Source organism: Ascaphus truei, chromosome 6 (genome assembly GCF_040206685.1).
Source record: "Ascaphus truei isolate aAscTru1 chromosome 6, aAscTru1.hap1, whole genome shotgun sequence".
In the NCBI taxonomy this organism is placed as follows: Eukaryota; Metazoa; Chordata; class Amphibia; order Anura; family Ascaphidae; genus Ascaphus; species Ascaphus truei.
Window position 1 is genome coordinate 20,576,774 of NC_134488.1, and position 20,511 is coordinate 20,597,284.

General features: G+C 43.8%; 1 protein-coding gene across 4 annotated transcripts in view; it reads right to left on the reverse strand.

The window, feature by feature from the left end:
• Positions 1 to 335: 335 nt before the first annotated feature.
• UBE4B (ubiquitination factor E4B) overlaps positions 336 to 20,511 on the reverse strand; it is a 59,510-nt gene continuing 39,334 nt past the window's right edge. For all 4 annotated transcript variants that reach the window (XM_075603552.1, XM_075603551.1, XM_075603553.1 and 1 more), the window contains 16 exons: positions 20,216 to 20,332; positions 19,852 to 19,950; positions 18,800 to 18,913; positions 18,508 to 18,706; positions 18,067 to 18,205; positions 16,936 to 17,035; positions 16,617 to 16,744; positions 15,868 to 15,966; positions 14,903 to 15,138; positions 12,997 to 13,123; positions 12,215 to 12,359; positions 11,633 to 11,767; positions 11,324 to 11,515; positions 9,570 to 9,744; positions 8,618 to 8,764; positions 336 to 1,557 (listed from right to left, as the gene is read on the reverse strand). In XM_075603552.1, the coding sequence (XP_075459667.1) occupies positions 1,496 to 1,557; positions 8,618 to 8,764; positions 9,570 to 9,744; positions 11,324 to 11,515; positions 11,633 to 11,767; positions 12,215 to 12,359; positions 12,997 to 13,123; positions 14,903 to 15,138; positions 15,868 to 15,966; positions 16,617 to 16,744; positions 16,936 to 17,035; positions 18,067 to 18,205; positions 18,508 to 18,706; positions 18,800 to 18,913; positions 19,852 to 19,950; positions 20,216 to 20,332 (2,214 nt within the window). In that variant the 3' untranslated portion in view covers positions 336 to 1,495. The remainder of the gene's footprint in view (positions 1,558 to 8,617; positions 8,765 to 9,569; positions 9,745 to 11,323; positions 11,516 to 11,632; positions 11,768 to 12,214; positions 12,360 to 12,996; positions 13,124 to 14,902; positions 15,139 to 15,867; positions 15,967 to 16,616; positions 16,745 to 16,935; positions 17,036 to 18,066; positions 18,206 to 18,507; positions 18,707 to 18,799; positions 18,914 to 19,851; positions 19,951 to 20,215; positions 20,333 to 20,511) is intronic.

The window sequence follows — 20,511 nt, forward strand, 5'->3', positions numbered from 1 at the left end:
AGCCATTTGGAAAACCAGACTACTACAAATTAGATTAGTTATGCTACAATCCAGTCCTCAGGAGCCACCAACCGGTCAGATATCCTTGCTTCAGCACAGGTGGCTCAATCAGTGGCTAAGTTGTTGAATGAGCCACATGTGCTGAAGCAGGGATATCCTTAAAATCTGGCCTGGTGGTTCTTGAGGACTGGAGTTGGCCGCCCGTGTGCTATAACTTAGTCAAACTATTTTAGCTCCTGCCATTAGTACCATTCAACCACAAGTTACATGGCCGACGGTAGATGTGCTTTCCCCAACATGTATATCATTGATGGCAGAAGAGATACACAGTACACTTGCTTTTGAATGTCTCACGATTTATTGTATTTCCAGGGTCTGGAACGGATCGGGAAGAGGGGAGGGGGTAATTCTGCAGGGGAATTAAGGGAAGGTGGGAAAAAAAAAAAAAAAAAACTCTTTTTTTGTCCTTTTTTTTTTTTTACAGGCTTATTTTAAAACACTTTCCTGTCTTCGCACACAAGGATAATACAGGAATTCAAGTATGCCATGGAGGGCAGTAATACAAAAAGGTTTCATAAAAAACAAAGAAAAGAAAAAAACCTTGCACATGCCAGACCCCTGGCACAGTTTGCTTTGGTAAGGCTAAATAATGGATGCAAACTGGTACTCCATGCGCAGGAGGCCGGCGGAAATCTGCTAAACAGGGGAGAGGGTTGGAACTTGGCAGATGTGATCACGCCCCAAATCTCAAGGGAGCCAACAGTTCAAACCTTTCTCAGCGCTGTCGTTTTAAAAAATACCAGAACAAAATGTTTCTGTACATAAACTCCTAAAAAAGGAAAAAAAAAAAAAAATACACACAAGCCCCCGTGCTAAAATATTGTATACTAGATTCCTGGTCATTGAACACCAAACTAAAAAAAAAAAAATATATATACCATTGAGTACTATAAAAATATGCTCCATGTGTCACATTTTGCTGCAGGATGCCTCGGTCCCTGAAACAGGTTGCGTGTCTTGCGGGAAGGGGGGATAGGGTGGGTGGAAAAGGTGAAGGGTAATTTTTTTATTCATTATTGTGTTTCATACATTTTCTGCATCCTATCTGATGGATGCTCAAACCAGCAAGAAGGGGGTGGGGGAGGGGGGAGGAGGAGAAGAGAGATGGGGGAACAAAAATAAATTGATGTAGCAGCAGAGAAGAGACACCACGTAACTGATATCTTGATGCTGTTGGCTTGTGATCGATTTGTCGGGAGGGATGCGTGAGAGTGAAAGACAGACGTCCTGATGTTTCCTGTCCCTCTCCAAGCGAGAAAATGGAACAGACTGATTTTCTGTATTGTAATGCTGGCCCCTTTAAGAAAATATACCCCCTCTCCATCTTTCAGGTGAGCATGTCAAATCTTGTGATATCATTTAAATATATGTACAGGGTCTCTTCCGATGTGGGCCGTCTCTCAAGTCATGACAAACCTCTCGCAGAATGACTGCGTCACTGGTCGGCGTTATGCTTGTCACGCATCCAAGCCTGGATTTTCTCCTTCAGCTCTGGCACTGAGCAAAAGACAGAGAAATAGTCAACAGAAGATCACGGATCAATTTATTTTTTAAACCCCTTCATTGCTTAGGAGGACATCTACTAGACCAGACGTACTGGAACAACATAGACCAGGGGTACCCAACGCCAGTCCTCAAGGGTCACTGACAGGTCAGGTTTTCAGGATATATCTGCTTCAGCACAGGTGGCTCAGTCGAAGACTGAAGCAGGGATAGCCTGAAAATCTAACCTGTCGGTGGCGCATGAGGACTGGAGTTGGGTACTAGTGAGAGGCTGTTCACAAGATAAGCGGAGTGGGGGAGTCACACTTGTGCTGTAGCCCTGGTGCACCTTGGAGAACGAACGGCTTCATATGCATAACATGTAAGTAACGGATTGACTTCAGTGGCACACAAACCTAAATGCACAGAATACTACTATCGCCTAGTGACCCTGATCAGAGATCAGTGGGGTAAAAGGATTATAAATGTTCCAGAACAGAAAAGCCGCCATTCTTAACACATCTCATACATTATGTTTACAGAAAACAGTTACTGGCACATACTGTATAACAGGATTACAGCGCCAACACATTCACCATTTTTAAGAAAGATCAAACTTACTCTATAATCCAGGGGTTCTCAACTCCAGTCCTCTAGATGCATTAACAGGTCAAGTTTTCCAGATATCCTGGTTTCAGCACAGGTGGCTCAATCAGTCCCAGCTTCAGCACAGGTGGTTTACGAGGCTAGCCTCTGATTGAGCCTCCTGTGCTGAAGCAGGAATATCATTAAAACTTGATCTGTTGGTGGGTCTTGACTAGAGTTGAGCACCCCTGCTTTAATCCATACGGAGCCTGCCACTACATTAAGATGTATCCTACACATCAAGTTTCAAAGGTGCAATCCCAATCAAAATTGACTTTAAGATAAGCATACAATACAAATTGTGCTGAATATGGTCTTCAACATGCTAAAAAACCTCTTATCAGTGTAATTACAATTGGCTTCCTCAAGAAACCGTCTTATTTATACCTTGTTAAAAAAGTAAATGAAAAGGGGTTACTATGCATTGCTTTGACGGGGCCACTGAATTCAAGCATATCAGCTATTTACGGTTATTTGTCGGTAACAATTATGATCTCATCATTAGTCAAATGAGAAAAATTAAAAAACAAAAACAAAATAAACTTAGATCAGGGGCAGCCAAACCCAGTTTCCAAGGACCACCAACAGGTCAGGTTTTAAGGACAGATGGCTCAGTGACAGCAAAGGACAGCTAACTGTTCTGTTCTGGATATCCTTAAAACCTGACCTGTTGGTGGCTCTTGAGGACTGGAGTTGGCCACTCCTGACCGTCTCATCTCTACGGACATTAGATAATACTTACTTTGTCCCATTCTAATTTGCCGCCCTCCCCTCACTCCCCCCCCCCCCCCCAAAAGCCACGGCGCACGCGTGCGATTGGTCTTCCAATCACATGGTTGTGACCGCCCCCCCCCCCCCCAGTAACGTGAACAGAAGTGGATCGCGTTCACCACTGATGTAGCGCTGAACACCATCTCCTGCTAGAAAAAGCATTAATACGCTACTGGGTATGTCCTAGGTCAGGGGTGCGACATTTATTTTTTGCGGGCGCCGGCGGTTGCAGAGGCCCCGCGCTCTTCCCCAAGGCATTTAAATTAAATGCTGGGGGACCGCGCAAGGCCTCTGCAACTAGATGTACCGTGGTTCAGTCGGCTTCGTTGACGCACCGCCATGGCATCAAATGGGGTCACGCATCATGACATCACATTGCCCCGCAGCATCATTTAACGCTGAGTTGCCATGCGTCAAATGACACCGTGGCGTCATTTGATGCTTCAGACAAGATATGGGGGGTGCGTGTAGGGGGAGGAGGGGGGGGGGGAGAAAGGGGGGCAAAGAAACGGCAAGGGGTGGGGGGGCAAGGCAAAAAGTTTGCGCACCCCTGTCCTAAGTGATGTCTAACAGCTCAAATCACTGGCAGGGTAGATTGCTGCTTGAATGCTACAAATTGCTGAATGTTCTTTTGTCCCATATAATCATTTTATTGCGTCATTTAACCTGATCAAATCACAGTTATTTAATCCGGACACTTCCACGCTGTGTTAGAAATAGCTTTCCAGGTATCTTTGTCAAAATAATCAGACCTAAAAATCATAGGACAAACGAGGGAGAAAGCAGAGCACTACTTCCATGTAGAAAAATGATTGCAGATAATGCGTTCCCATGCACCGCACCGTATTTTGTCATATCTAAAAATCATAGCAAATATGATTCAACTCACATTCTTTTTGTTTTACACAAATGGTAACCTACCGTTTGTATATCAGTTTTGCATTGAGAAACATAAGCCGCAACAGCTGACAAAAGTACCCCCAAGTCATTGGTACAGGGATTGTACAGTACTTAAAGCAACAATCCTACTTTCTTTAAAAGGAATTTGTTTTGTTTTTATGTAAGTGGGAAGCAGGGAGTATTCAGAGCTGAAACACGTTCATTTCAGCTCAGGGGACCCACTGCTTCCCGAGATACTTACCTCTGTAGGAGGTACGGGCAGCAGCTCCGGCTGGGGCTATCATAATGGCGGTTTCAATGTCCCACGTCACGAGCTAATAGGAAGGCTTGGAATCATCCATTAAGGCTTCCTATTGGCCAGCGTGGGGGGGAGCGTTTGCTCCTTTAACAGCAAGAACACTTTAGAAACACGCATGCACCTATCCCTTATGAATCATAGGCATCCGTAGCCAAATAAACAGTGGTCACAGAAGGAATATTGTGTTACAAACTATGTTTGAGTTGCAATAAAGGGCAACCATTTACTTTTATGGAACGTGCTTCCTGCTTTTTAATGCTGGCTTCATAATCCAGAGTATGTTTTAAGAGCTTTTACATTTTAAGGCATTAAGGCGCACCCTAAAATGACACTGCAAAGCAAGCAATAATGACTGGTTTTAACAGAAGTCTTGTGAATAAGGACACTAGCAATTTCCTAGTTTGATGGCCAAAGAGGAAAGGGACAGGAGTCCAAATTCCAGCCAATTCCAGAAGGTTTCCTCTTATTCACCATCAATATCTCCTTTTATGTGTCGATTTAATATATGTTTCACCAATTGTTTCTTCCTCAAAATCAGTGGTATGTGTCAACCTAAAATATGAATTGGATATGAAGTACAGACACCGGTTTTGACCAAGCGCTCCAATGCTGTCAATTATTCTGGATTGAGAGGTGTGAATAATCTTGAAAAAAAAAAAATTGTTGTTTACGACTTGTATTTGATAAATCCAAACCAAAACTTAATGAATGGCCAGCAACACAACACGAAGCGATGTGATGCTCCCACCTCAGGGAGGAGGTGAGAGGGCACTCTCTCCCAAGTGCAAAGTAAACCAATTTCAGCGACATGTTTAAGAGGTCTCATTTAGGTCATTTGTGCCTTTAATACTCAAACCCGACACAAGTATTTATGTATATATTTTTTTAAAGTTAGAGTTGGGAGGGATTTGAGTTTCCCCGGCTTCTCCCTTTGAAAGCGAAACATTTGCCATTAACGTTGTTACATTTCTTAAGGGAAGCCGGTTATTTGCCCAGAACAGAGGAGCGCAAACTTTGAGCTGCGCCCCTCTGCCTACCCCATCGCTCTCGCGTCCCCCTGCCTGGGTTGGCGGTGTCAAATGACGCCGTGGGGTCACGTGACCCTGTTGCCATGGAGAGGGACGTGTTATGTCACTCCGCATGCTGTTGCGTTGCCATGGCGACGCGTCACAGCGACGCGTCACAGCAACGCGTCTGAAACCTGGAAAAGTGAGTTGCAGAGGCCTCACGCGATGCCCTGGCATTTAATAGCCTCAGTGAAGAACGCAGAGCCACTGCAACCGCCCGCGCGCCCCCCCCCTCCCCAAACAAATCCCGCACCCCCACTTTGCACATCGCTGGCCCAGAAAAACAAAATTTTACATAGCAACATAGCAGATGAGGTTGAAAAGAGACATGCGTCCATCAAGTTCAGCCTATGCTAAATTTAGATGACAGATACTTTATCCTATATCTATACTTACTTATTGATCCAGAGGAAGGCAAGCAAAAAACCCCCAGAGTCATATCATCCAATGATATCTCAACGTGAAAACTAAATTCCTTCCCGATTGCCAATTCTTGGAATCAGATTACTCCCTGGATCATCATCCTTCCCATGTTTACTTATTTGGTATATCCCTGTATACCTTTCCCATCTAAAAAGATGTCCAACCTTTTTTTGAACAAATCTATTATATCTGCCATCACAGTCTCCATGGGTAATGAATCCCACATGTTAACTGCCCTTACTGTAAAGAGCCCTTTCCTTTGTTGCTGGTGAAATCTCCTTTCCTGCAACCATAAGGGATGACCCTGTGTCGTTTGTACTGCCCATGGGATGAATAGTTCTTCTTTTGAAAGCTCCTTGTATTGTCCCCGAATATATTTGTATATAGTTATGATATCCCCTCTTAGACGCCTCTTTTCTAATGTAAATAAATCTAATGTAGCTAGCCTCTCCTCATAAGTTAGATTGTCCATCTCCTTTATTAATTTGGTGGCTCTTCTCTGCACTCTCTCTAGTTCCATAATGACTTTCTTAGGATTGGTGCCCAAAATTGTACTCCATATTCAAGGTGTGGTCTTACTAATGCTTTGTAAAGGGGCATGATTATGTTTACTTCCCTTCCATCCATTGCCCGTTTGATAAGATCTTGTTTGCCTTTGCAGCTACTGCATAACATTGGGCAATATTGCTAAGCCTGCAGTCTACAAGCACTCCTAAATCCTTCTCCATCAAGGATTCCCCCAATATATCTCCATTTAATTTGTAAGTCGCCTTTTTATTCTTGCATCCCAAATGCATAACCTTACATTTATCTGTATTAAACCTCATCTGCCATTTACCTGCCCACGTTTCCAGTCTCTCCAATTCCTTCTGAAGAGAAATTACATCCTGCTCTGATTCTATTACCTTACACAATTTAGTATCATCAGCAAAGATGGAGACTTTGCTCTCGATCCCAACCTCAAAGTCATTAATAAACAAGTTAAAAAGCAGGGGTCCCAGTACCGATCCCTGAGGTACTCCACTCACGACTTTAGTCCAACCTGAAAAAGTTCCATTTATGACAACCCTCTGTTGTCTGTCCTTTTAACCAGTTTTCAATCCAGGTGTATATATTATTACTGAGTCCAATTTTCTTTATTTTGTACACCAACCACTTGTGTGAAACCGTATCAATGTTACTTTTGTTACAAATAAAAGTAACAAATGTTACTTTTTTAAGTCTGAAGCACTTATTCCCATGATCTGTTACTTTTATTGTTTGTTATTCATATGATTGTCACGTGTATTACTACAATGCGCTATGTACACTAATGGCGCTATATAAATAAAGACATACATACAATAGGCTGTTTTATGGCATGTAACAGGTGATTTGTCCCTGTTCAAAAAGGTGCCTCTAATCCAGCAGTGTGGTGGTTAACTGCTGGTAGTCAATTAACCAACACCACCTGGCTGATTTAGAGGTTGGTTAGAAAAGCCTGCCTTTGAGACAGGAAGAGAGATTCCTTAGTCCACAACTGGGCTGACCAAGGAAACAGACAGAGCAGAGGTTCCTGAGTCTCACAGATGAGACTGACAGAGGGATCAGTCAGTCAGTGCCTTCCCACCCAGGGAAGGAGTTCAGCCCCTCCTGGGACTAAAGGAACCAAGATCTATGCATAGCACACATACATAGTTACATAGTAGATGAGGTTGAAAAAAGACATAGGTCCATCAAGTTCAACCTATGCTAAATTTAGACAACAGATACTTGATCCTATATCTATACTTACTTATTGATCCAGAGGAAAGCAAACAAAAAACCCCATTAAGGGGAAAAAATAATTCTTTCCTGACTCCAATAATTGGCAATCGGATTAATCCCTGGATCAACATCCTTCCCATGTTTACTTATTTGGTATATCCCTGTATACCTTTTCCATCTAAAAAGATGTCCAACCTTTTTTTGAACAAATCTATTGTATCTGCCATCACAGTCTCCATGGGTAATGAATTCCACATTTTAACTGCCCTTACTGTAAATAACCCTTTCCTTTGTTGCTGGTGAAATTTCCTTTCCTCCAACCTTAAGGGATGGCCCCGAGTCCTTTGTACTGCCCGTGGGATGAATAGTTCTTTTGAAAGCTCCTTGTATTGCCCCCGTATATATTTGTATATAGTTATCATATCCCCTCTTAGACGCCTCTTTTCTAATATAAATAAATCTAATTTAGCTAGCCTCTCCTCATAAGTTAGATTGTCCATCCCCTTTATTAATTTGATGGCTCTTCTCTGCACTCTCTCTAGTTCCATAATGTCTTTTCTAAGGAGTCGTGCCCAAAATGGTACTCCATATTCAAGGTGTGGTCTTACTAGTGCTTTGTAAAGGGGCATAATTATGTTTACTTCCCTTCCATCAATTGCCCGTTTAATGCAAGATAAGGTCTTGTTTGCCTTTGCAGTTACTGCATGACATTGGGCACTATTGCTAAGCCTGCTGTGTAAGTCTATGTGGGATGGCACCTTTAACCATTTGTGTGGCCCAAGACAGAGTCACTACGTCATGGCACGCCAGGGGGTGCATCACGTCCACAGAGTGCTTTCTTCAGATTAGATCATGTCCTGCGTTCCCAAGACGCGCAGGGCGCGATGTGAAGGGAAGCGCTAGTGGGCAGCGCAAACTTTCCCTGCTGCACCCACCTGCCTGCTCTCCATACCGTCTTCGTGGGGTCACGTGACGCCGCGTTGCCAAAGACAAGGTAAGGGAAGTTGCAGAGGCCTCATGCGATCCCCCAGCATTTAATTTAAATGCCTTGGGGAAGAGCGCGGGGCATCTACAACCGCCGCGCACCCCCTGGAAAATCATGAGCCCCCCAGTTTGCACACCCATGCGCTAGAGGACTTAAAGGGTCAAGAGAAACTTCTCGTCATAATCACGCAGACTTTAGGTCTAAATGTGATCAGGCTCTTTGAGGCGTGATGTTTTGTACCTGGTTCAAGCATGTTCTCTGTAAGTGTCTGTCGGTTAAAGGGATCCGTGGAAGAGTTCAGAAGATGTCTCAGGATGATGGACCTGTCCATGATTGTTCCGGATGGAAGCCTCACAGGCTCAGACATCAGGGTGTCCATGAGGGGATCTGAATACGACACAGAAAAATATATACAAAATAAAGATAAAATCAATCAAAAATACAGAAGAGAAGCACAGGGCAAGCAGTCGGGAATATACGTTTACAACGTTCACATTTTAATTATAAAATGTTTGACCAGGACGTAATACACAGAGTTACCTCTGGTTTTCAGGAATGTCCTGGGCACGGTTAGGATGACAGATACATGGTCACGTTAAATGAACATTGTTACACATTGGAAGGGACCCCTGCACACAAGGCAATCCTGATTATTTGTGCCCGTTCTCCACCTAACACCTGTATTAAAATGTGTTTTTTAAAAACTCCATTGCAAAAGGATTATACTATTTGGTTAATGCTTAACAGACACTGCTATTTGATGCTGCTTTTTTAATGTAACTGAAAATACATGTTGATTTGAATCCAGACTTGCAAATGGCAGATTAAAACAGTGCATTGCTTTGCACTTTTCTAGGCCAATCCTAAATTAATAGACAGAGACCGGCTTTAAAGGTCAACATGATAAACCTGATACTCTTCTCGCAATGCGACTACCTGCAAAGCATTTTATTTTGGTTCAAATGTTTACATCAGTCTACACATTTATTTTATCATTAAATCACAAACCGCATCCCACCCGGGGCTGATATTTTTTATATTAAAGCACATTACGAGATGTTACATCCCTAGATGGATAAACGTTTTCTAAGCAGGCTCAGTTGCAGACATTGACTGATGGCGATAATGGCACAGGCCTCTGCAAACCGAGAACTTTTCAAGTAACCCATACAAGTGTCTACAAGTAATTCACCTCTAAATTCATCTGGCGCGTCACTGTAATCTATCTCGGCCCGAGCATTCCTTGCCACAATCTCCTCTACTTTCTCCGACAGCAGCTTGAATTTTTCAATGGCAATAGTCGACTTGATCCCAGCTTTACTCATTTTGGAAATCACCTCCTCGTAGAGCTCCTTGCTGTAAGACCTCTGTAAGAATGAGACGAAAAGACCATTAGGGAGCCTCCTTCACAGACCAACTGATTGGCAAAAGTTAGTTAATATACTATATACTTTCTTCCATCTTTTCTCACTGCTAAAAACCAGTTCTTGCTAATCTAACAGCGCTGTATACACAACACTCGTATAGAGAACAGATTAATACGATGTATACAATTTTATATTGCACCTCTACTTGGAAATCTATAGACCAGGCGTGGGGAAACTTCAGTCCATAAAAGTCACCCCCAGGTCATGTTTGCAGGAGATCCATGCTTCAGCACAGCTAGTGCAGTCTTCGACTGAAGCACCTGGGCTGAAGCAGGGATATCTTGCAAACCTGACCTGTTGGCAGCTCTTGAGGACTGCATTTGCCCCCCGTTGTAGACTACGGTAGAGATTGACCAAGCGCCAATACCCGGCATCGCACCACAATCCCGTATAAACTACCATTCAAGCCAATTGCAGTTAATGCATGATTGAGCTGCGATACTCCACATCGCATACCCGTTGTGAATCCCAGCATAAATTGTGTGCGGGGAAGTCGGGATGCCCGCAGCTAGCTGTATGTAGCGCACAGATGGGAAAGAACGAGACAAATAAAGCAGATGCTGACAAAGGATGCAGTTGGGATATTACCAATGTGGGAAATAGGGGCAGCTGAAGGCATACAGGGAGCTGTATTTATCGCTGACCTTGGATGAACAGCATATAGAGGCTCGACTCCAGGCAAACTGAATGGGGCAGTAAGGTTATTCACTTGAAAGAGGTCAGTATGGGTTAAAACCTAAACTGTAGGGTAGGCCATAGTGCACTTTTAGTCTCTACATCCAAAAGGGTTTGAAAGGATAAAGATGAGGTTAAAATCCAAATAAATAAATGAAAATAGAAATGCCTTTTCAGTTTTGACAATGTCATGTTCCTCTCGGAGGTTGCTCTTTCCCACAATATACTGTATTTATGGGAAAGGAGTAGGTAACGCACATAATTATAAAAAAAAAGTTCTTAAAAAAATAAAAATAAAACCACAACAATTTGGATTTAGGGTGCTACGTGGCATTACTTGGGGTTTCTGTTACACAACAATACCAGCAGTGGTACCTAATTGCAAGGATTGCCATCTGCAAAACTCCCAACTGGCAGGAAAGGGAAGGCCTCCAGCAATGCTTGCAGTGTTTAACATGTGGGGCCCAGGCACTTACTGGGCTTCAGGCTGCCGCATTGCAAATGGTTCAAGGCAAATTAACTAAAGGTTCCTCAACTCAAATGGCAACATATTTTGTGCACTGGCAATACACTATGCTGCAGTTAGCAGACAAATAGTGGCCAAGGCTTATAACGCAATTAATATTTAATGAGTCGTTCATCCTGGAGACATCTCTCAAAGTAACAGATAAGAGGATCTGCAAAATAGGAACTAAAGCATGAAGCCGTTACCAAGCACCCACTAATTCAACCTTTATATGCAACATCTTTTAAGGCATTAACAAAATGATGTAACGCTCCACTGGTTTGAACAGCAAAACAAAAAGGACACGGTTTTATTTCTCACTGGCTGACATACACACACCTGGTCATCAGCGATGGCTTTTGCAAATCGGGGACAGTCTAAATGCAGGTAGATATCAGTGAGCTGGTCCAGAAGCTTCTTTGGTTCAAACCCGTACTTCTCTGGGTTCTCCACCTTCAAGTCCCGGCACTTGGGTCCACACAGCTGCTGCAGATTAAAGTTCAGCATGGCTGCCAACCTTGGGCCCAGCTCCTGTGCAGCAGAGGTAAAGGGAGGGGGGCGGGGGGAAGACATGGGGAATATGAGGGCAGACTCAAAAAGGCCAAAAGCATCATGTAGCAGGGCAGAAATGCAGAGTCCGCCACTTACAGGTCGCAGGAACGGCTTCTGAACTTGCTTGGTGAGAATATGAAACATGTCCACTGTCTCTGTTGCCAATGCGAGATATGAACGGGAGACGCGCTCATCCTGAGCCAGCTGGGACTGCCGAGCTTGCTGCTGGTCCTGAAAAACAAGGCGATAAGAGATCACCAGAAGCAGTGTAAGGAAAATGCAGATTGTGCTCTATATAAAGAAAGATAATGAGCCTCTTAAGTTTCTTAACAGATAACCAAATTAGCCATACATAACCTGTTTAGGAATGCCTGGTGTGCGTTTTCACAAAAGCAGTGTGAGGATCTGCCCCTTAACGGCTTTCCATATTGGTTAAGGTTATTTCTGCCTTTTTTTAAATGGGCATAATACAATATTTCTTTTAGAGCGTTTCGTTTTACATATATTCTGTATTGCTTGGAGTTGGATTTAAAAGAAGCAGTGGCAAATGACGGCCTTAACAATTTGTCTGCAGCATCACTAAATATAGATCTATGCTGCTATCCTGCATGTTAACACATACAGCTTAATAAGGGCAGTGAATGGCTGCAATATCAGATGTGGGGCTTTGTATCTCACCCGGGGCAGTTGGTCCCAGTGCTCTTTGTTTCTCATCTCTTCCTGCATTTCGTGGATCCGTTTGAGGGACTCCAGGCTTTCGTCTAGCAGGAACGTGGTGTCATTTATCAGCATGTTAATGTAGCGAACAAACTGTTTCCCAGAGCTACAACAGAAACGTCAGTGTCAGTCTCAGTCTCTGCTTTCCAATAACAACCAATACTGATGGAAAGTGCGTGACGAGAAAGGTTCGTTACTCAGCAGTAACAAAACCACACACGTTGACAAAAGGTGTGATTTCAAACTGGAAAGAAAAAGGCTGAAAAAAAATCATGCAACAAAACACTGCGCGATTACATTTATTTATTACAGGATTGAAGCAGGGGGTCTCTGGAGCAGAACGGTGTTCATTTCAGGTCCGGGGACCCAATTTTTCCCGAGATACTGATCTCCGTAGGGAGTGCCAGTGTCTGCAGCCAGGGAACTGTGTGCCAAAGGAAATAGCGGCGTTTAAATGTCCTGCGTCACGCAGGCCAATAGGAGGTGGTGACATCATCCCTTGCGTCTTCCTATTGACCCGTGTGACCTGTACATTTAAAATCCACAGACACCGGCACCCCCCGTGGATGTATCTCTGGAAACAGGGGGGCCACAGAGTTGAGATTAACACAGTTCAGCTCAGGAGACCCCCTGCTTCAATACAGTAATAAAAAAAATAAATAGAACATTTGCAGTGTGCTGCGTTTTGCGGCTTTAATCCACTCTGACCTTGAACTTTCGCTTGCCACAACCACGCCACTCACTTGAACTCTTCCATAAAAGTGCCGTGATGAGCCGCATTCTGCCAGAGGCTTTTGAAAATGGTGCTGATGTGGTAACGAATGGTGAATTTGTCATAGAATTCGCTGGTAGCCCCAGTGTGCTCAACATCTATCAAGAGAAAGCATCTTCATTAACCGTCAACCCAAAAAGTAAACGGATCAGAAAGCCGAGCAAAGCCCCAGAGAAGTACCCATGTTGTCCGTGTTACTTCGAAGCAGCTTACAAAACACGAGAGCCCCAGTTCTCTGAAGCTGCAGGTAAGTTGGCAAACGGCAAGAAAATCATAACACCAGACTTCACTCCAGTCAGCGCAGCGTGGTTAATGCAAGAGATCACTGTTGCAGATCCCTGCAAGCATGGGGTGCACACAGTCACTGCAAACGCTCCCTCCAACCCCCCACCCCCCCACCCCCCCCCCCCAAATCACATTATCTTCAGGAAGTTTTTAATATTGTAGGTTGTGATGTGCTTTAATGGACCAACATTGGAGGCAAAATGGTATTGGATAGAGTTTACAAAGCATCACAGGTCTCGTAATTACATTAACCTCGCCACACAGCTGCCACGCTCCCTCTGGAAGGATATGATCATGCATGTGATATTTTGCACCATCACTGCCATTGAATACTACGGAAACTATGATATTTGGAGTTAGAACAGGATATGTTCTGTTATCGCTGGGTGCAATGTCACACACTACATCTGTGCACTACCATTTATTCTCTGAACAACTCCTTATGTAGGTCCATTAAAAAGCATCATAACCGATCGACATTTCTCAAAGACGCACGCAGAAATAAGAACTTCGAATGTACTTCTGGTTATGCCATTTATATTTTAAATACTCTAATTCGTATTGATTTTTGCATTAAAAAAAATATACATATATATTGAGGGAGAAAATGGGAATAAAAGAAAGAAAATGTGGGGATGGGGGAGGGGAGGAGGAGAGGGGTACAGCAATTCCTTTATCACAGAGTGGTGTATACAGCGAGTGCAGGCAGGCCGCACAGCATATACAACACGTCAGCCATTAAGAGGAGTATGAGTGCAAACCGTAGTGGAGGTAGTATGTCTGCAAGGAGACTCCCCAGGTGACAATCACTGCAGAAGAATGGAGGTTTGGGTATGGGGAGCCGGCAGGCCAATTGGAGACGCAATTTATCAGCCAAAGTTTCCAGATCCTTTTCCAGATCCTTTTTTTTTTTTTTTTTTTTAAAGGGCAGGTAAAATGTGGAATTCATTATCCATGGAAACTGTGATGGCCGATACAATAAATGTGCTCAATTTAAAAAAAAAAAAAAAAGGGGGTTGGATATTTTTAGAAAGGTATACAGGAATATTCCAAATAAGTAAATATGGGAAGGATATTGATCCAGGGAGAAATCTGATTCCCATTATTGGAGTTAGGAAGGAATGTATTTGTCCCCATATAAGATATAATTGGATAATGTGTCACTGTGGGGGGGGTAAGGGGGGGTTGTTTGCCTTGCTCTGGATCAAAATACTGTATATACAAATAAAGGATAAAGTATCCGTCGTCTAAATTTAGCTTAGGTTGAACTTAATGGAAACGTCTTTTTCTTTTTTCCAACCTCATCTACTATGTAAGATCAGACTGGTACGGACTGTAAGATCAGACTGGTACGGACTGTAAGATCAGACTGGTACGGACTGTAAGATCAGACTGGTACGGACTGTAAGATCAGACTGGTACGGACTGTAAGATCAGACTGGTACGGACTGTAAGATCAGACTGGTACGGACTGTAAGATCAGACTGGTACGGACTGTAAGATCAGACTGGTACGGACTGTAAGATCAGACTGGTACGGACTGTAAGATCAGACTGGTACGGACGACTATTGCTGAGCTCTCGTTTCCTCACCTGTATAAAACTTCATCAGTGAGGGCACAAGCAGCTTTGTGGACAAAGGATGACTCTCTATCAACTCAAAGAACTTCTGAGTCCGGTGCTGGATGGCAGGATTGGTTACAAACATGACTTCCACCAGCTTGGCCACAAGGTAAGGGTTTCTGATGTAGTTCTGGTTACACAGTAGTATCACCAAGAAGGTCGCAACATCTTGTGTACAGGGCTCGAAGAGAACCTGAGGGGCGTATCTGGGAGGACAACAGGGAGCGAGATCAACATCGACCAGAGAGAAACCACACAAGCCGTTAATAAAACTAAACCGGCAGCGTGTGTGGGGTTTACATTGTTACCAAACTATTACAGTGATTGCACTGTAGGTTCATAAATGAGCTTTTTAACAAAAAAAAAAAAATCAAGAGCAACCAAGTCTGAATCCCAAATAAAAAGGTATTTTCCAATTCGTTACAAAACAAACTATTGAAACAGTCGGCCCCAGAACTTCCCCATGATATAAAATAAAGTGTGGCAAAATGCAAAATAAAATAAAAAATCACAGCATACAATGTATACATTTATTGCAACTTGGGCACCATGGGGTAACAACCTACACTCACAACCACAATGATAATAGAGGTTATGACAATGAATGTGCAAGAAATTGTAACTATAACAAACGACTACATACCAGAAAAAGATGGATGTAACGGTTCCCCGACTCCTCGACAACCCTTCCCCACTTCCCCAGTTTCCGTTCTGTACCCCCCACCCCACCCCACAAAAACTATTGAAGCACCAAATATCTGGAGCAGCTTGATTAATGTTTGCCCTGGTCAGAACTAGATTGTTTCTCTTCCAGACTAGAGATATTTCTATGGACGTTTCAATTCCTCCATTCAAATAAAGTATAAAAAGCTAATCAAATTATCTGGACATCTTGATAACACGAAGCTTCATTAACATTTTTTTTTTGTACTTACTGTACTATAAAAAACAAAAATTCAGCTACATCTTCTACATAAAACTCTGGCAGTGCTGCAAACATCTTGGGAACCTCCAGGTTTAAAGGCAGCGTGATACTGTTGGCAGAGGGGGGGGAAAAAAAACCATGGACAAAATCCTTACAAATGTGATCTGAAAGAGACTGGACATAGCAGCAACGAAGGCAATAGGCCACTATAATGATGCTTACATCCGAATGCTTTAAGATGATGCAGACCGAGTGGCTGCAACATACACAAAACAAGGGTGTTAAACATTCTAGCATCTGCTTTACAAGCAGTACGAAGAATATACTATGGGGCATATTTACTAAGCGGTGCTGTTCCATAGAAGACAGACTATGGCCCATTCCATAGATATTACAGCAAGGGGTTCCCAACTCCAGTCCTCAAGACCACGACGACCACCCCCTCCCCCCCACCCACTCTCCAACTGAGCAATCTATGCTGAAGCATGGAGGGGGGGGGGACTGGAGTTGAGAACCCCTGTATTATGAAATAGCACCCCCTAGTAAATAGGGCTTTAAGCCTTTAGTACAAAACCCACAAGCAAGGCAAGTCAGTAGAAAGTTTTTATTCATAATAATTCTACCGAAAACGATGCGCAGACAGATACGATCTCTTGAATTAAAAAATAAATAAATATCGCATCTCACACCTCCCCCCACATTTTCAAACCCCCCCCCCCTCGCCCCCCCCACACACCATAAAACAAAAGCAGGGCTCACTTTGGATAGGAGGGATCCATGATGCGCAGTATGAGTTGTATTACCATGCCATAAAAATTGAGACATCTTCTGAGGAAACTCTCATCCAATAGGCCAGCATCGCCACAAGCCTTGCAACGGACCAGTTTCTACAATGGGAAGGACAACGGTAAACACTTTAAAAAAAAAAAAAAAAAAAGTGACCGTTCACAAGCCATAAAATATCGGTACAACTTCAGTTCCCACTGCTGGAGTTCCCGGCATAGCATTGGGATTTTTCAGATTGCAATATTCGCTGTAAATGTGACAGAGCTAAAATGGAGACAACGTCTGAACAGACCTTGAGTTGCGTTTTGCAGCGTTTCAGCATCTCTCTGTGCCTAGCAGCCAAGGGAGAGTCTTTCCACTGACTCTCATTGTTCTTCAACTCTTCCACGGTCCTGAAAAGCCAAACAAGCTACATGAGAATGAGTGGGAAGAGACCAGCGAACGTCTATATAGCACAAATGAGCCTGGTCACCGGAAGGAAAAAGGTCTCCCCTAAAGTCATTTCATAGTAACATTTTTGGTTCACCAAAATCAAGCAAGTTAAGAACAGGGGAAGAAGACAGGAAAAATACCTTCTAAATTACTGAATGCAGCGGTGGAACTAGGGCGGGGCGAGGGGGGCAGCTGCCCGGGCGCAGCTCAATAGAGGGCACAGAAATCTCCTCTGGCGCCTGTGTTGCGGCGGTGACTTAACCTATCAATCACCGACTGAAAACAGCATCCCCGATCCTACTCAAAAGCAGGATCAGGCGTACTGTGACGGGCACTGACACGTTAAAGCAGCAATCGTGTGTGAAAGGGAAGGGGGGGGGGGTGTTTCCAGAGCAGAACCGCGTTTATTTCAGCTCCCGGGACCCCCCGCTTCCCTCCTTAGAGAGTACTAGTAGCAGCTCTGGCCGGGCTATGGAAATGGCGGCTTAAATGGCACACGGGCCATTAGGGAGCTGTGACATCTATTGTGGCTTCCGTTTTGGCCCGCAAGGGAGCAGTACGGAGTCAAGTATCTGGAGAAGCACGGGGGCCCCAGAGCTCAAATGAACACGGTACAGCTCCCAATATACCCCCTACTTCCCACCAATGGGGAAAATAAAATAAATCATTCAGCATATTTAGGTTTGAGCACATGCTCCTTTAACTCAGTGAGCAGGGGGGTATTGGAGAGCAGGAGACACAAGCGCTGCGGAAAACTCAAGGACTCTGCCTGCCCCTGATCTCAAAAAGTACGGAGCAGGCGTTTGTGTGGCACGTGTGCTGCTTCAATGCTGCAGTGTGCCGCGCCATTAAAATACAAAAGCTTCACAAATGCAGTTACAAATTACAGGATTGTTTTGCCTTGGTCCTATAAATTGGGGGAGATGGGGGAGATGGGGAACTTGTCTCTGGCAGACTGGGAATGAGGGAATGGAAAAACAGAACCACTCGCCTGTTTAGCTCACGGATGGCCCGTAGACGACGGATGTAGCGCCGACAACTGGGCAGGATAGCAAGATGATGAGCATGTAGTGTCAAGAAGAAGCACTCGGTAGGGAACTTGGGCTCCGAAAATACAGATGGATCTTGATCTGAAAAAAAAAAAAAGAAAAGAAAAAGCAAATAACCTCCAAAAGTATTCTTATGATCTATTAATTAATTATAATAATAAAAAAGTTAGCATGTGAGAGCATCCTCCTGGCTTATTAAACTAAATGTTATCAGTAAGACTTTTCCACTTCAAAAGAGAATAAAATGAATGTGAAATTACATAGTTGCCAAGCATTATATATTAAACAATGAAGCTATGAGTTCTCATTTGCTGCATGGGAGCTCAGGCAGCCCTCACATCTACTCAAGAGTTGGCTACAAACCTAAGAGCAGTGGCACTTACTCAGGTCAGACATCCAGCTGGTCACTTCCTCCATGGTAGCCTTGATGCGCGTCTCATCGTTAGGTAATGCTATGCGACACTTAGGATGGAAAATGTACATGGGATCTACAGTATCCAGCTTGATCTTGGTGCTCAGCTGCTGTAACACCCAGAGGAAATTCAGCATGAACCCATCTGTAGACACCAGTCTGTCGTCTGTCTGAGATTTAGAACGAGGGATGAAAAGAAGTTATTAAAAATTGACACTCAGAGGGGAGAAATTGAACTTAATGTTTTGACGAGTGAATTTTACCTGAATCTGCGCCTTCTTCATGTTGGATGTAACCAGAACAGCCATGTAGTTCAGAGCGGCCTCCCTGGTCTCCCCATTCAGCAGGATACTATGCAGAATCTTGAACAATTCTTGCTGGAAATTATTAATGACACTTATATAAACTTTGTAAATGACTGCAAGCCCTTCCAGTGTTAAGGAGAAAGATCACACACACTAATGTAGAGGCAATAAGGAACACAGAAAAGGGACAGAACTGTGCACATGCAATATCCTGGTATTTACGGATGATCATTTTGAATAGAAATTACAGTTGAAGATTGCCGACTTGTTAAAATAAAGCATGTCTCGGCAAAGAGACGATGCCCCAAAATCATTGGCTGAGATGCAGCACACGTCTACACACTACTTAAAAGGATTGTGTTTAAACAAAAACAGGGACAGAATCAAAGCTGCCCCACAGTAACAATTAGCAAACTTTATTACTAATCTATTTTAGTGTATAAAGCTCAAACTCATTTGGCTGCTATAGAGCACGAGTGCGCAAACTGAGGGGTGCGGCAGCTGCAGAGGCCCCGCGCTCTTCCCCCAGGCATAGAAATTAAATGCCGGGGGACAGCGCAAGGCCTCTGTTACTTCTCTTACCTGCTCTCAGCTGGCTCTTCGGCAACGCCCTGACAATGAGGCGTCAATGGGTCAAATGGCAACGCGCCACCTGACGTTGTGTTATATGACGCTGCGAAGGCCGAGAGCAGGTAAAAAGGGGGGTGGCGTAAGGAGGGGGTGGCGTAGGGAGGGGGGAGCGCGAACCGAAAAGTTTGCTCACCCCTGCTAGAGAGTAAAGTTTGTGATCTTTCAATAGTTATTCCCAAACATGCACCAACGTTATATCTTCTTCAGATGTACTGTGTCCAACAACTAGATCCATGAAGAACTCTCATTTTAGTACATTAAGAAGTATCACTCCAAGCAACTTTGTCTGCATGAACCTAAGTTACTAAATAAATATCCTATTTCATTTACAGTATGTACAGTACAGGGGTGTCTACTTCATTATTGCTGAGATTACTGACCCGTGCGGACTCCAAGTAATGCTGCAAAGACTGGCTGACCACTCGGGTATTTTCTAAAGTAATAGCTGGTCCGGAAAAATATTTTTCAACTACTTTACTCTGCAAAGAGAAGAACAAAGCACGAAGTGAATGAAATGCTGCGGTTTCTATGACAAACTGCAAGAGGAGAAGTTAGGACTAACAATAGGGACCGTCAATAGGGACCGTCAATAGGGACCGTCAATAGGGACCGTCAATAGGGACCGTCAATAGGGACCGTCAATAGGGACCGTCAATAGGGACCGTCAATAGGGACCGTCAATAGGGACCGTCAATAGGGACCAACAATAGGGACCAACAATAGGGACCAACAATAGGGACTTACATCATCCTCAGCAAAGACTGAAAGGCTGAAGAATGCACCAAGGTAGGAAAGTCGCTGAAGCTCCCGCCCAGTGGCAGGGCTCAGAGGTTTGGGCAACCAGAAGGGCAAAGAGGTCACCTGAAAATGGTAACAGCAGAGACGGTAAAGCACAAGTATCTACATAGGAATTTATCTACTGCAGGAATGGCCAACTCCAGTCCTCAAGGGCCACCAACAAATCAGATATTCCTACAATCAGTGACTCAGTCAGAATGACTAATCCACCTGTGCTGAAGCAGGAATATTCTGAAAAACAG